Source organism: Acinonyx jubatus, chromosome A1 (assembly GCF_027475565.1).
Source record: "Acinonyx jubatus isolate Ajub_Pintada_27869175 chromosome A1, VMU_Ajub_asm_v1.0, whole genome shotgun sequence".
Classification (NCBI taxonomy): domain Eukaryota; kingdom Metazoa; phylum Chordata; class Mammalia; order Carnivora; family Felidae; genus Acinonyx; species Acinonyx jubatus.
This window is the reverse complement of record NC_069380.1, coordinates 192,982,149-192,997,505: the sequence shown is the minus strand read 5'-3', so window position 1 is coordinate 192,997,505 and position 15,357 is coordinate 192,982,149. Positions and strand designations below refer to the sequence as shown.

General features: G+C 48.7%; 1 protein-coding gene across 2 annotated transcripts; it reads left to right on the top strand.

The window, feature by feature from the left end:
* Nucleotides 1–834: 834 nt before the first annotated feature.
* On the top strand, nt 835–15,357 carry GM2A (ganglioside GM2 activator). Of its 2 annotated transcripts, none has more exons than XM_053200003.1 (4): nt 835–1,002; nt 6,606–6,758; nt 13,120–13,302; nt 13,687–15,357. In XM_053200003.1, the coding sequence occupies exons 1-4, from the start codon at nt 997–999 to the stop codon at nt 13,840–13,842; spliced, it is 498 nt and encodes a 165-aa protein (XP_053055978.1). In that variant the 5' UTR covers nt 835–996; the 3' UTR covers nt 13,843–15,357. The 2 variants fall into 2 exon arrangements, with proteins under 2 accessions (XP_053055978.1, XP_014919416.1); XM_015063930.3 differs by having other exon boundaries at nt 840–1,161.

Sequence of the window (15,357 nt, the reverse complement as noted above, 5' to 3'; positions counted from 1 at the left end):
AGTTGTTTGTGCTGCCAACTTCAGCTCAGTTCACGATCTCGCATTTCTTGAATTAGAGTCTTGTGTCGGGCTCTGTGCTGACAGCTCAGAGCCTGGAGCCTGCTTTGGATTCTGTGTTTCCTTCTCTCTCTGCCCCTCCGCCGCTCACATTCTGTCTCTCTCAAAAATAAATAAACATTAAAAAAAATTTAAAACAGGGATCAGCAAACTATGGCCTGTGGGCTATTTTCATGAGTAAAGTTTTATTGGAACACAGACATGCCCATTAGTTGATGTGTTGTCTATGTCCGCCCTGAGCTATAATGGCACAGTTAAATAGTTGTAATACAGGTTATATGGACTGAAAGCCTAAAATATTTACTATCAGGCCTTTAAAAAAATCTTATCTGATGGGCTATATGAGCAGAATCCTTGCTTTATCACTTTCTAGCTCTATAACCTTGGCAAAGCTAACCTCACCGTGTATGGTTTCCTGAGTGGTAAAATGGGGCAAAAATACGGATTAAATGTTTAACAGTGCTTAGCATGCATTAAAGCACTTACTCTCAGTAATTACAATTACGATTATAATTATTCAAAAGACACAGAAATTCGTAAAACGGACACAGGAAAGCGTAATAGGAACAGGGAGCGTGACATTTGCTCAAGGAATGCACGTGAGTTTGAAAACAAAAAGGCAGCGCGGGGCAAAGCCTGGGTCTGGAAACAGCAGCCCCGCCCCGCCCCTCGCTCCGGCCCCGCTCCGCCCCGCCCCTCGCTCCGGCCCCGCTCCTAAGCCCCGCCCCTTCCACGCTCCTGGCTGGGCCAACGCCCGTCAGAAGAGGGGCTTGACGCTCTTGCGCAGTGGGAGGGGCTCAAGTAGAAACCTCTTGGGGGCGGAGTCGGGAGAGAGAGGTCCACCACCAGGCCTTGAAATCTCAGATCCAGACAGGGAGGAGCAAACCTGGAAGTGGCAGCGCTCAGCTTTGCATAGCAATACCCCGCTTTGCATAATAAATGAAGGCAAGTATTTAAAGGCGCCGCCGCCAACACAGACCTAGTAGTTAGGCCCGCGCAGACCTATCCCTTGCCATGAGTCCCCAGGTACAGGCTCCGCTCCTGATCCTCTTGGTCCTGCTTTTCGCCAGCCCTGTGGCCCCTGAGTTCGTCTTCCTGAAACAGGTGAGCATTCTCTCCTTTCCGAGGCTGCTCCCAGCATGCCGGCCCAGTTGGGGGTGTGTGGGTCGGAGTGGGATTATGGGGGTGGCTATTCTGGTTTCCAGAATTCCTTCTCTGTGACAGAGCCTCCCAGTCACTAACTGTGGGAGATTGAGTGGGTCCTTTTCTCTCTACGAGTTTCGGTTAACCCATCTGTACAGTGAGGGTGGGCTGTTAGGCCTTATTCTGCTCCAGACTTTGGGGAAGGGTTAACCTCCCTCACGTCTCTACTCCTGCCCTCTTTCCCAACATCGGGGTGAAATTTGGCAGAACTGCAAGACTAATGAACTGCTCCCAGGCCCAGAGCCTCATCCTTGTTTACCTGCCCCCTCCCCCTTCCACTCCTGGTAAAAAGGCCTGGCACCCATCCTGTCCCCTTCTGTACAGCTCTGTGGCTCGGCTTGTCCTGATGGGTGGGTGGGTTTGAGAGTCGGGAAGGCCCACACTCGTTCTTCTGGTGACAGAGATCCAGTCGTGTGATCCACTGCTTGTGGTTATGGGTCATGAAGAGTCTCCAGCCTCCAGGCTTCCTCCTTCACTTCTTACTCACCCCATGCTCCAGACCCTTGAAAATGGGAAGTTTTGTCATTCTGAGACCTGGAGAAGCCAAGTTCCATTGCCTGTTTGCTGCATAGCTATGGACAAGACACCTTATCTCTGGCAGCTGTTCAGGAGAGGCCCAGCCTCTCTGCCTCTGACCACCTTGGAAATACTTGCTTTAGAGCAAGGAGAGGAACAGTGTGGTGTAGGGAAAAGTGGAATAGGATTGAGGCTTGACTTCTCATCCCTGCTATGTGCCTAATCTCTGGGCCTGGCATTTGGGCTCCTTGAGTCTTGGTCTCCTCATCTGTAAAATGGGCATGGTGATACCAGCCTACCTTTCTTAGATGGATGTGGGTGAAGGGAAATGCTTTCATGAATGGAAAGGCTCTGAAAATCTTAAACAAGGAAAGTGATCTAAGCCAGTGGGCTTGGCCTCAACCTGCCCCGGGGGCAAGGGGTCTATTTGATTTTGCCTGTTGAATGAAGGCATAAGGACCTCCTGGCCTTATTTGCCTGGAGGATTCACAATTTGTCTGTGAATGTAGGTTGAGAATGTTTCTCTTGGCTTCAGGGCCCACCACTTTGAGGTGGAGTCTGGCTAGAGCTCCAACTTGCCCTATATCCCCAATTCTCTTATATGTCTTGGCCATAGATGCCATCCCAGACCAGAGGGCTTTCGATCAGCGGTCTGGGGGAGGCCCTGAGACATCTGAGAGCTCGCTCACCTCACGCAGGCCCACAGAGGATAGGGCCTCACTCAAGATTGCACAACATGTGGCACTTTCTGTTTTTCTCTGGGCTCATGTGATTCAGAGACCCTATGCCTGAGACCATGGGGCAGATAAAAGCAGTGGGGTGATAGTGAGCATTTAAGCATCTGGAAACTTGAGTTTAATTTCCTCTTCTAGCATGAACCAGTTTCATGTCGCTGGGCTGTGGCCCACATTAGACAGGGGGGAGAATGTCTGGTCCCGTGCTGGGCATATAATAGGTGCTTAATAGACTCTGTGACACTGTATAATGACCGTCATTTATTGTGCACATACTCTGTGCTGTGTGTGTGTGTGTGTGTGTGTGTGTGTGTGTTTTCTAATAAGCTGTTTTGGGAAAATAGTTTTAGATTTACAGGAAAGTTGCAGAGACACTACAGCGTTCTCATATACTCCTCACCCGGTTTCCCCTCCTGTCAACATCTTGTGTTACCATTGCGCATTTGTCCAAACTGAGACATCAACATTGGCTCATCACCATTAGCTAAACTCTAGGCTTTATTTGGGTTTTACCAGTTTTCCCATGAATGCCCTCTTCCTGTTCCAGGATGCAGTCCAGGGCACCACAGTGCTCAGTCTCCTCTGACCTGTGACAGCTTCTCAGTCTCATGTTTCCATGGTTTGCCAGCCTTGAGGAGTGGTGATCTTACATTCTGTACAGTCTTCTCATTCTCCCAGTAGCCCTGTGAGAAGATAGAATTATGCCCATTTAATAGATGAGGAAACCGAACCTCAAGTGGGTAACTTAACCCATGGTCTCAGCTAGCACCGAGTGGCTGAGGTATGATTGGAACCCGGGTCTGTGATAGTCACCCATATTTTTGCCTCCAGAGCTGCCCTTACTGGGGATGGCAAATACAGTAGTGTCCCGCCCCCACGCCACCTCCTTCTCCATGGTTTCGCTTTCCATCGTGTCCGTTAGTCCAGTCAGTTGCAATCTGGAAGCAGATGATCCTTCTTCAAATAGTAGCCCAATGCTGTATCACAGTGCCTGTATCCTGCACCTCACTCCCATCTCATTGGACAGGCACTTGGTCAAGCCGATCTTCACAAGGAGGGTGAGTGCAGTACAATAAGATATCTTGAGGGAGAGAGACCACATTCACATAACTGTTACTATGGTATGTTATTGTAATTGTTCTATTTTATTATTAAGGTTGTTAATCTCTTCCTGTGCCTAATTTGTAAGTTAAACTTTATCATAGATATATCATAGGTATGATATATCATTAAAAAAAGTATGTATAGAAAAAGACACAGTATATATAGGGTTCAGGACTCTCTGTGATTTTAGGCATCCACTGGGGGTCTTGGAATGTATCCCGCACAGGTAAGAGGGAACCCCTGTGCCAGGCTTGGCCCTCAGTGGGCATTGCTAATCCTTCATGCCTGCTTTTCCAGATGAGACTGGACCCAGGTGCAGAATTCATTGCCATAGAAACCTCTAGTCGGGCACCAGGAAACTGAGTTCTTATGCCTCCCCCAGAGCCTGAAGGACAGGGAGCTTAGGAGAAGGGAGGGAGTTCCTCAGCTCCAACAGGATACTCAGGGCATCTGCCCGAGCCTGGAATCAGTTCTCAGGTTGCCTGAGAATCTGTGAAAGCAGCCCTGGAAAATGGCTAGGCCTCCAACTTACCCTCCAGCCCAACTCTTAAGTGCAGACATTTCTTTGATTTGACAGTGGCCTCCTGACTGGTGTCCCCCTTCCAGACTTGTCCCTCTCCAATCCATTCTGAACCATAAACCAGACTGTGGCACTTTCTTGCGATGGGGTTCCATTGCACTTATAGTAAATCCAGCGTCCCAATTATAACCTGTGAGGTCCTACATTAAATGACCTCACCACCCCTCCAACCTTATCTGTGTCAGTCATCCACTACATCTAGCCCAACGAACGGCCTTCTTGTAGTGCCCAGACCAGCTAAACTTCCCACCACAGGGCCTTTGCCCATGTTGCCTCTGCCTGGAAAGAACATTCTTTCTCTGCACTTACATGGCTGACTCCTCATCCTGCAGGATGAGCTTAAGTGTTATTTCCTTACCACCAGCTTAAGTGTCATTTCCTTACCACTCTATTTAAGTAAGTCATTCGTTACTCTCAACATTCTCTCTGTTAATCATAGTGGGTAATATTTATTGGCATTAGACTGTAAGCTCCTCAAGGCAGGGCAAGAACATTTCTAATTGTTTACCGCTATTAACACAGACTTAGCCCAGGGCCCGTGATCATTGCTCCGTAAATATTTGTGGGATGAATATTGAAGGAAACATTTATTGGCACTTACCTTGTGTAAGGGGCTGTGGGGCATGCAGGCATGAATCAGACCCTGTTTTGCTTTTCTTCCTCATGTCATGAAGTTTCATTCCAAGGGACAGAAACCAATGCCCAAAAGCTCAAGTGACGGGCAGTTTACTTGAATCTCATGAAACTAATGGCGGGAAGTGGAGGCTGGGCCATCCAATGGCTGTTTAGTGAGCCAGCTCATGCTTTGGGCCTGGCATTGTGTTAAGAGCTCTATGCGCATGCTATCATCCTGACTACAGCCCTGAGAAGAAAGTATGCAGCCCCCACTTAGAAGATATGGAAATTGGGGTGCCAAAGGGGAAACTGGCCTATAGGATCACAATATGGTGGTTGAGCTACACCTATTGACTAAAGCTTTTTTTTTTTTAATTTTTTTAACGTTTATTTATTATTGAGAGACAGAGCGTGAGCAGGGGAGGGGCAGAGAGAGGGAGACACAGAATCTGAAGCAGGTTCCAGGCTCTGAGCTGGCAGCACAGAGCCTGACGCGGGGCTCGAACTCACAAACTGCGAGATCATGACCTGAGCTGAAGTCTGACGCTTAACTGACTGAGCCACCCAGGTGCCCCTTGACTATCTTTGATTTACCTTCTGTCTCACTCCAGAGGCATGCCTTTCACTGCTACCCCATACTGCCTACTGAGATGGGTGGGTGGGTCAGGTGGGGTGACACTTCTGTTCCCTTTTCCAGAAATCAGTCAGTACTTGTCTCTTCCAGAATTTTGGCTTGGCTGTGGGTCACAGGTCTACGTGTTCTGGCCTCATCCCAAAGGTTGAGCACAAAGCCCAAGTCCTCTTAGTGATTTTTGCCTTAATCTCAATTTCCCAGAGGCAGAGAGAATCTGTCAGCCTAACTTGGGTTAGGTGTTTCCATTCAGCCCAGTCGGCTGTGTTGACAAGGAGGATGGGCTTGGGGGCTTGGGGGTGGTAGATTTTCCTTCCAAGATGGGATGTGCTTGTGGGAGTATTTGAAGTATCTCGTAGGTGGTCTTCAGGAGGCTGGGAAGGGTGTGAGTGGGCGAGCAGAGTCCGCACTATGTAGGAAATGTTAAAGATCATAGACAAGCAGGCAGGGTTCTGTGGGAGCGGGGAGTCAGTGGTCATGTGTATCCAGACAAGATGGTGGAATCTGGAGACCTCTGAGGGATGTGGAGAAAGAAGAGGAAGTGGCTCAGCAGAGCGGGGAGGGTGACCCAGATGGGGAAGGGCGTGGGCAATAGGATGAGAGGAAGGAAGCACTGGTTAAGACTGGTGAAGCTCATTCATTGGGGTTCATCAACGAGCAGCCCACTGGGGGTCTCTCCTTGTGTGTCCAAGTCTCTCCCTGGGCCAATTGCATACCCCTTGAGGGTGGGCTTTCCCACAGTGTTAAGTTTCCTATTGTTCCTGGCCATGGATTGGGCATGGGTGTGACCTGAATAAGGTCCTGGACACGGGGCTGCAAAGGTGAATCCTCTGGGGGCTTTCCTCTAAGGAGATACCAAGACTGGCTGGAGAGGGGTGGTTGGGGTCAGGGGGTGGGCAATCAGAGAAGGTACCTACTGAGGGTGGATATGAAGCTCAAGGTCTGGTGTATTGTACTTTATACTTGACAGCATACTTTTGGGAGATGATGTCTTTCGAGTCTTTTAGAATGGGTACAAATGTTATCCTGGGCTTACAGATACGGAGTTGCAGATAAAGCCCAGGGAGGGGAGGCACCTTGCCCAACGTCATGCCATCAGTAGCCTGTTCTGTTGTTGTTTCTGACCTTTCTTTTCTTTCTGTCTGATTGTCCCTGGCCATCCCAGCTCAGTAGCTTTTCCTGGGATAACTGTGATGAGGGGAAGGACCCTGCCGTGATCAAAAGCCTGACTCTGGAACCTGACCCCATTGCCTTTCCTGGGAACTTGACTGTTAGCATCGAGGCCCGGACTGAAGTCCCCCTCACTAGTCCTCAAAAGGTGAGCTTGGGGGTGGGCGGCGGGGTCAGGGCAGGGGGTGCTGGAGGGAAGGTGCCACGGGCCAGCTGGCAGGGGTCCTGATGGATGTATGCTCAGGCAACGGTGAGTAATTGTGCAATCCTGGAATCCCAGAGCAGCAAAGGATGTGGACATTCATAGACTGTCTGATAACTCCAGTTGGGCAATTTTGTTTTGGACAAACAGACACATCACTTAGTAAATACTATGTCGTCCCTTTAGAAAATACACATGGTCAAAAGGGGTAAAATTAACTCGCCTGAAATCTCACTACCCAGTGATCAGGGATAAGCACTTTTAACATTTGGTAGGCTCAGCTCTGGAACTGTCCCCACACACATATTTTGAATGGGTATGTATGAAAATAAGCAATGCTTCTTGTAAATGTCCTCCTGTAATCTGAGTCCTCATGAGAGTCATTATTAGCTATTTACATATTGTCAGAATGTTTTCTACAGTTGTAAATATATGTACATTTATACTAATGGTTTTTTTGTTAATGTTTTTTTATTTTGAGAGAGAGAGGAAGAGCGTGAGCAGGGGAGGGAGGGAGAGAGAGAGAGAGAGAGAGAGAGAGAGAGAGAGAGAGAGAGAGAGAATCCCAAGCAGCCCCTGCACTGTCAGTGCAGAGTCCCATATGGGTCTCCAACCCATGAACCGTGATATCATGACCTGAGCCAAGACCAAGAGTGGATGTTTAACCAACCAAGCCATCCAGCCTCCCCACACGAATGGGTTTTTGTGGCATGTGCTGTTAAACTTGCTTTTTGGGGCATCATACTGTATGTTCTTTCTTTCTTTCTTTCTTTCTTTCTTTCTTTCTTTCTTTCTTTCTTTCTTTCTTAATTTTCTTTTAATGTTTATGTTTGAGAGAGAGAGACAGAGCTTGAGCGGGGAGGGGGAGAGAGAGAGGGAGATACAGAATTTGAAGCAGGCTCCAGGCTCAGAGCTGTCAGCCCAGAGCCCAACGCGGGGCTCGAACCCCCGAACCTTGAGATCATGACTTGAGCCAAAGTCAGACGCTTAAACGACTGAGCCACACAGGTTGCCCCTCTATACTTCTTTGTATGGTGTTTGGCATCATTTTTTTTTTTTTTTTTTTTGGCAGAAATATTCTGTTGTAGATCTGTCCTGATATACTTAACAAATCTATTGTCAGACATTTAGTTTGTTTCCAGGGTGGTTTTTCGTTTGTTTGTCTGGCTTTTGTTTATTTTTTGGCTGGTATAAACACCTTTGCTGAAATTATCCTTGTAATGTATCTTTTTGTACTTTTCTGACCATCTAGACAGAGACTTTTTTAGGTCTTTAGATACATACTGCCCAAGTGCCTTCAGATGTTTGAGCCCATGTATTCCCTAACCAGCAAGGGATTTGCCTTTTTCCACACATTTGTTGATACTGAGCATTTTCTGAAAATGTTTTCCAGTATTTTATGTCCTTCCTAATGAGGTTAAATGTCTTTCATAAGTTTTCTTGCCTTTTGTGTTTACTCTGGGAAGAGCCAGTTTGTTCATGCCTGTTGCCTATTTTGGGGGTGGCTATTTACATGTTTTTTTTTTTTTTTAATTTGTAGCTTTTTTTTTTTTTGAAAGAACAATGAAGGCTTTTTAAATACCATACATTGTATCCTTCTTACTATTTTGAATTGGTGCCTTTATTCCATATTCTGATAAGCCCTTCAGATTATCCTTTTGCAGATATTCTAGCACCAGTGTTGCTTTGATTCTTTAAAAGGTTTCTGTAGGTGCCTGGGTGGCTCAGTCAGTTGAGCGTCTGAGTCTTGATTGCGGCTCAGGTCTTGATCTCACAGTTGTGGCATCGAGACCCACTTTAGGCTCTGCACGGAGTATGGAGCCTTCTTGAGATTTTTTTTCTCCCTCTCTAAAAAATATTTAAACAGTTAAAAAAAAAATAAACAGTTTCTGATTTGGAATCTGTGTCTATAACTGCCCTTAGACTTGGCTGAATCACAGCTACCTCATAGGTTGCTTGTGGACTGTGAGAAGTAAACTCACTGACTCAATCAAAGGGGGTGCGTGGAGACTCAGAGCACAGTGCAGCGAGGCTTTAATGAATGTTCTTGCAAGAGCAGGTGTCTGATGGAGAGGCACACTCAGGGAGGCACACTGGGGGTGGTTACAGCAGGCAATTTATCTCCTAGCCTGCAAGTCCCTCCCCTGATTCCTCATTGGCTGAGCACTACAGAGGTTACAGCCTTACCGGAAGTGGCCTATGCCCATGTAAGGCAAAAAGTAGTCTGATTGGAACAAATGTACATTCTTTGAGGTGATGCAGAGACTTCAGTTCTTTGGTGCATGTTCATTGCAAAGCTGAGAAACGGAGAGGGGAAGAACCAGGAAGTGAAGTGTCGGAGGGTTTGGGACTCCACTGTGGTGGGGGAGGGGTTCGTACATTTTCCAGTTGGTTGTAAACCTGTTGTTAATTAGACAATACAGCTTTTATTTGGTACTTCTGAAAATGAATCATCTCCCTTACTTCTCACACGGGCATTTACTTTGTTAATAACATAGAGTGCTTTGCACAAGACCTGCTCAGTACATGTCAACTCTTGTTAATGGTTCAGTTAGTGTCAGTCTTTTCCTGTGGCCCCAGACAGAAGCCCTGGATGTGTGGACAGCTCTTGGGCCCTGTCTTCCCTTGTACCTCCTTCCAAGTCTTCTCCAAGCTAGATCGTTGCATTTTCTTTTTCAACTTTTTCTAATGTTTTATTTATTTTTGAGAGAGAGAGAAAGCATGAGCATGGGGAGGGGCAGAGAGAGAGGGAGACACAAAATCTGAAGCAGGCTCCAGGCTCTGAGTTGTCAGCACAGAGCCTGACATGGGGCTTGAACTCACAAGCTGTGAGATCATGACTAGAGCAGGTCAGAGGCTTAACTGAGCCACCCAGGTACCCCGATTATTGCATTTTCTTTAGCTGTTTATCAAGAGATAATCTATGAGAGTCACACAAATGCCATTTCCATGCTCCTTCTGCTGAATGTGGAGTGTAGGGCTCTTTGGCAGGTGCCACGATGCTTGCTCTCCTCTCACCATTACACAGAATGCTGGCTTTTCCCTGATGCTGTGCATCTGACATGGAAGGAAAAAGCCAGTGAACTCCTTCTGCCCCCAGCCTGCTTTTCTTGGCTTCTTCAAAGGCCATTAAGACGGACCTCCCCTTTCCTTACCTGTTACAAATTTGGGCCATTGCACTTTGTAAAAACCGAGCTCAGATTCTCTTAGCCCTTTCCCTTCCCCCTACATTTCTCTTCGCATTTATTTTTGGTTTTGTTCCTTTACTTTTCAGGGTATATGCATATTAGCTATTAAATGAAAGCCTCTGAACACTTGTGTAGGAGAAAAGATGATTAGCCTCATCTTACAGATCAGGGAAAGGGAGACTCTCAGAAGGTGTGACCTGCCCCGGGTCCTGGAGTTATTAGCACATCCAGGGCTGGTGTCCTTTTGTTGTGTTCCCTGTTCCTGAACTCTTCTTGGCAAGGAGGTGGACTTAGTGCTTGGTGTGTTTGCAGGAGAGTGCTCCAGAACTTTCCCTTGCCCGGCAGAGACCCCCTTGGGAGAGTTGCTCAGACTGTAGCCCCTTATGAACCTGGAGGCCTCTTGAGATCAGTGGCTTCTACCCCTTGTTACTGAGGCCCAGGGAGAGAGTGGTCCAGGCCCACACAGCCTGCTAGCAGGAGAGCCAGCCCATCCTCTTCCTCTGATCTTGCTGAAGTAGATTTTTTTTTTTTTTAATCCAGAGTCCCATCTTGGACCTGGATGGACTTAGCCCCTGCTTCAGTGTTTAGAAGCTGGATGCCCAGATTCCTGAGCCAAGGGCAAGACTGAACCTACCCCTGGAACTCCCTTTTCCTCTTTTGACTTGCTCCACTGGATTTGGCATACTAACTCCCTTCTGCGGGTCCTCTCTCAAGTTCCAGCCTGGGCCCTAGCTTTCCTATCCTCAGGAATCATAAATTGCTGCTTCGTTTGGCATATGTGCTTATTTTGGGCTTTGAGACATATGGCTTTCAGTCTGGATGGTTTGGACTCCCCCCCTCCCCCCACGGGCCCCCCTTCCCGCCCACTAAAGTCATGTACCTGCAGTGCCCCTGCCTGAGGCCTCTATAACTGCCTCCCTTTCAGTTGCTATCAGAGTGTCTAGATCTAGAGCCTTTGTGTGTCTATCCCTGTGGTGGAAGCCAAAAGAAATAATTTCTTTTCAACCTGTAAGAAATTTTTATGCTCAGGATGTCAGAACTGGTAGGTGTCTTTGAGATCATGAGATCCAAATATTCCATTGTTAAGTTGGAGGAGTGGACACCTGATGGGGAAGGGACCTGCCCACGGGCCCCAGCAGGTGCAGGGATCCTGCCTCGCTTACCTGTCGGTGCCTCTGTCTGTCTTGTTTTCAGGACAGGTCCCATGACCACAAGTTTATTAAGGTAATCTATCTGAGCTACCTAACTGCCAAGGAAGTCTTGGACTGGAGAGACGGCTGGACTTAGGGCCCAGCCTTGCTTGCTTTCCTGAGCCAGAGGAGCAAGTAGGTTGAGAACAGGGATTGGGAAATGAGCCATGATTTGCAATCCCCAAATGGTAGGCATGGCTGCTGCCTCAAAAGCTCCTGTTGCCTTCTGTTCTGAGTACCTCCTGTGCTGTGCTTGTCCTGGCTGGGGGAGGCACGGTGCCTTCTGGCGGTACAGCCCCACAGCCTTCCAGCCTGGGGGGAACACCCCAGGCAGGACTTGGCCCCCGCTAGCCCCCTCATCTTGTTCAGGGCACAGCTGGCTCAACCATTTTCATTGGGGTGTTGGTGAAGCAAGGGCTGGGGAGATGGTACTGGCTAAGAGAGAAGGTGGGACAGGTTGTCATGCAGGAGTTAACGGTTGGATTTCAGGCACCACCACTAAGTGATATACAGCCATTGTCTCACTCTGTGGTGGGGTGGTGTGAGAAAGCTAGGCACTCTAAAATACCCTGCTTTTGCCAGTAAGGGAAAGGGCGAAACGAGCAGTAGCTCCCCACCAGGGCACAACATTAGGACGTAGCTTTCCAAATACTCTTTCAGTGCAAAGGGGCTGGGGCAGGTTTGGCAGGAGAGCAGAAAAGAAGGCCGGGAGGGGACCATGCGGGATAATGTGTGTGTCAGCAGAGCGGCCTGAGGTCAGCCAGAGAAGTAGTTTGAGTTTGTCCACAGGCTATATTGACGTCTCCCTTAGACCTGGGCCTGGGTCCTGACCTCTGGGGCAGTTGGATAGCTGACAGCCTGGGGAGTCAGCCTAAAAAACCCAGCAGGCTCTGGGGGAATAAGTGCCCACCGGGGTTTGTCTGTTAGAAACAAAAGCCCTAAATCAAGCAAGCCTTGAGGCTGAGGAACATAGAATGCTAGAATGTCAGAGCTGAAAGGGATCCTAAAGTTGTAGTTTCCTGCCCATACGGAATCAGATGCTTGAATGAGCTCGCTTCCTTCAGCCCTTTTCTGTTTTCCCTTGATACATTTGGTGGGGCACGAACATGGTCCAGAGAGACTACTCACTTAGTGAATGTTTAGCATGGGCCAGGCTCAGCTGGCATGTCCACCTGGAGGTCTGGCCACTTCTGGGTCAGCCGCAAGCTCTAGAACAGGAGTTCAATCATGATGGCGTGGAGGTGTGACACGCATCACAGATCTTCTCATCTAGCTTCTCTCTGGGCTCAGGGGTCCTTCCGTGGTTGGGTCCAGGGAGCCCGCCACTTCTCGTGGTAGTTCTGTCTGTTGCACCCTAGCTGTGGTTGGTAAGAAGATCTTCCTTACATCAATCCCAAAGTGATCTCCCTATGAATTCCTCTTGTTTCAAATTCTGTCCTTTATGGCTCCACAGAAAAAGTTTGATCCACGAATAGCAAATCGGTTTCATGTTGGTCACCAGCTCCGATCGGCTGGTGGTACCGCCTGAAGTTCTCCACAGAGGAGGGTTGTAAAGCCAGGGTTGGGCCGAGAAGGGAGATCGAGGAAGCAATGCCAATTAGCCAGTTAGCAGTTCAAGGACGAATGCATTTCAACTCGAGTGTTAGCTTTAACCAGTGGAAGTGACTATCTAAAGAAACCTAAGACGGTGGTTCAGTCAACAGGGAGAAAAAAAAAAATCACAGCAATTATTAATATCTGCCTCAGGCACAGGAAAAGGTTAGCAATGGAACATGTGCCGCAGTATTGTCATTTCTGAATCCGAATATCTCCAAGACCCCATCTAGTTAGAGATTCTGTGATTAAAATGAAATGCTGACCTTTCAAAGATGTAGAGGAGCTGGTATGTTTGCCTTGGGATTTATGCTTTTTCAAACTCTGTCTCGCCAGGTGGAGCTAACTGTGGAAAAAGAAGTGGCTGGCTTCTGGGCCAAAGTCCCATGTGTGGAACAAATTGGCAGCTGTACCTACGAAGACTTCTGCCAAATAATTGACACTGTAATTCCCCCTGGAGAGCCCTGCCCAGAGCCCCTGCACACCTATGGGCTTCCCTGCCACTGTCCCTTCAAAGCAGTACGTACTCAGGGAGGGAGAGCATCATTTCTGGGGCTGGAGTAAAGACATGGGGTCTGGAGAGAAGGGTTCTTGCCTTCTCCTCCTGCAGACCTAGATGTCTGTGGATGTAAGTGGGTGTGATCTATCCCAAACCGCTTATCTTCCGGGAGCCTTGGTTTATCCACCTGTGTTCGAACCGGGAGACTTGCACTGCAGTGTGCCCTCTCCTGCCCTTTAGCGATCACACTCCGTGCTCTGCAGTCATATGGCGATCTCTAATCTTGCGTGCTTGTCGGGAGAGTGGGAGGAGGAGCAGGTTCGTGGCTGCAGTCCGACAGGCAACTGCAGGAGAGTCCCATCAGGAGGCTGCCACTGACCTGTGACCCCTGGGTTTTCCTGCAGGGCGTCTACTCACTGCCGGAGAGTGATTTCACCCTGCCCCAGCTGGAGGTGCCTGGCTGGCTTAGCTCTGGGCACTACCGCATCAAGACGGTCCTCAGCAGCGGTGGGGAGCGTCTGGGCTGTGTCAAGATCTCTGCCTCTCTGAAGGGCAAATAATGTGGCACCAGCCACAGCAGAATGAAGGGGTGTGAGGAAGATGTCCCTCTTCTTCTGTCTTGCATTTGCCAAGGTCCAAGTCTGACTCTCTGTCCCCCTTCAAGCCCATTTCTGCAACGACGCCTCTACCCTTGCTGAAAATCATTCTGTGCCACTGACATTTTAGACGCGGCCAGGCAGCCCCAACCCAGGGAGGAGCTGGGCAGTGCTTGATAGCCCGCGGCACCTCCCATGCTGGCCGCTCCATTTCCCTCCTCAACCCTGTGGCTTTCTAAGAGCTTAACTCTGTTTCTAAACAGTCAAGGAATGGGACCAATATATTTTGTACCCTCAAGCTCAGACTGACCCCATCTTGGTTTCCTGAAGTACCTTCGTGATTTTCTTTAAATTTTTTTTTTTTTGTCACTGATTCCAAAACAGAATGAGAGTATTAACAGTTGGTGTTTTACTCTAATCCCCTCTTACAATGAAGGGGCTGCAGTAGTTCATCTCGGTCTGTTCCTCCATTAACTCCTATGATTAATTCAGTATTCTTTTCTAGATTTACTCAGTGAACGGTGGGACATAGCGTATCCTGGAGAGGCAGGGCATGTAGCAGAAGGCTTCACTGGGAGAGGTATTTAAGAATGCTCCTATGTATTTAAGATAGGTTACAAACTCAGGTGCCTACAGGGCCAAGCACAAGTGACCAGGACCACCAGGAACATATTGCTTCCAGCATGTTTTTTTCCCTTTTTACAGCAGCACATATGCATTGTTACAAGGCAGCTGATGTCCAGTCTTGAGCTGGGATATTATCAGGGATGATGGGGCCTGGGATGAGTCAGAAAGAGTGCATTCAGCCCTTAGGGGCAGCTGCTATGGAACTATGGCCACTTGGTGTCACCAGAGAATGTTGTGGGCCCAGTATTGCCAAATATTCTCAATTCCACCCCCCCCCCCCCAATCCCCCGGCGAGGCCAGAAATCCAGACTTTTATATGAAATCTTAGAGTTTTTAAATATTGGCAACTAATTATTTTTTAAGACACTGTGCACACCAAAAGGGCCAAACAGACTTGTCAGTGGGGAAATCTGGCCCCGGATGGCCAGTTTGCGACCTCCGATGTACAAACCTGCATTCCCCCTGCCCTTTCAGTCTTGAGACCGCTCGTCCTGTACCGTCTCTCCCTCCCTACGTACAAACCGATAGTGTCTGACCCACGGAGCAGCCTCTTCCAGCACTAGGGGACGGGGACGCAGCCTCTCCGAGCTGTGAGCCGCGGGGATCGTGAGGCAGCCTGCCCCAGCCTGGGAGCGCTGTCAGGGTGAGTGGGGCAGACACTGAAAGAGCTGGAACCCACCGGCAGCTGCTCTGTAGAGCGAGGATCCAGCGAAGAACGGTGACCTCACATCAGGTGCCTGGATTCGTCCATCGTCCCGTCCTCCATGACAACTTACTGACCCACAGATCACCCCCAGTTTCTGGGCTCATTTGAAGCCCGGAATGGCAATAAACCTTTTTAACTTGCTGACA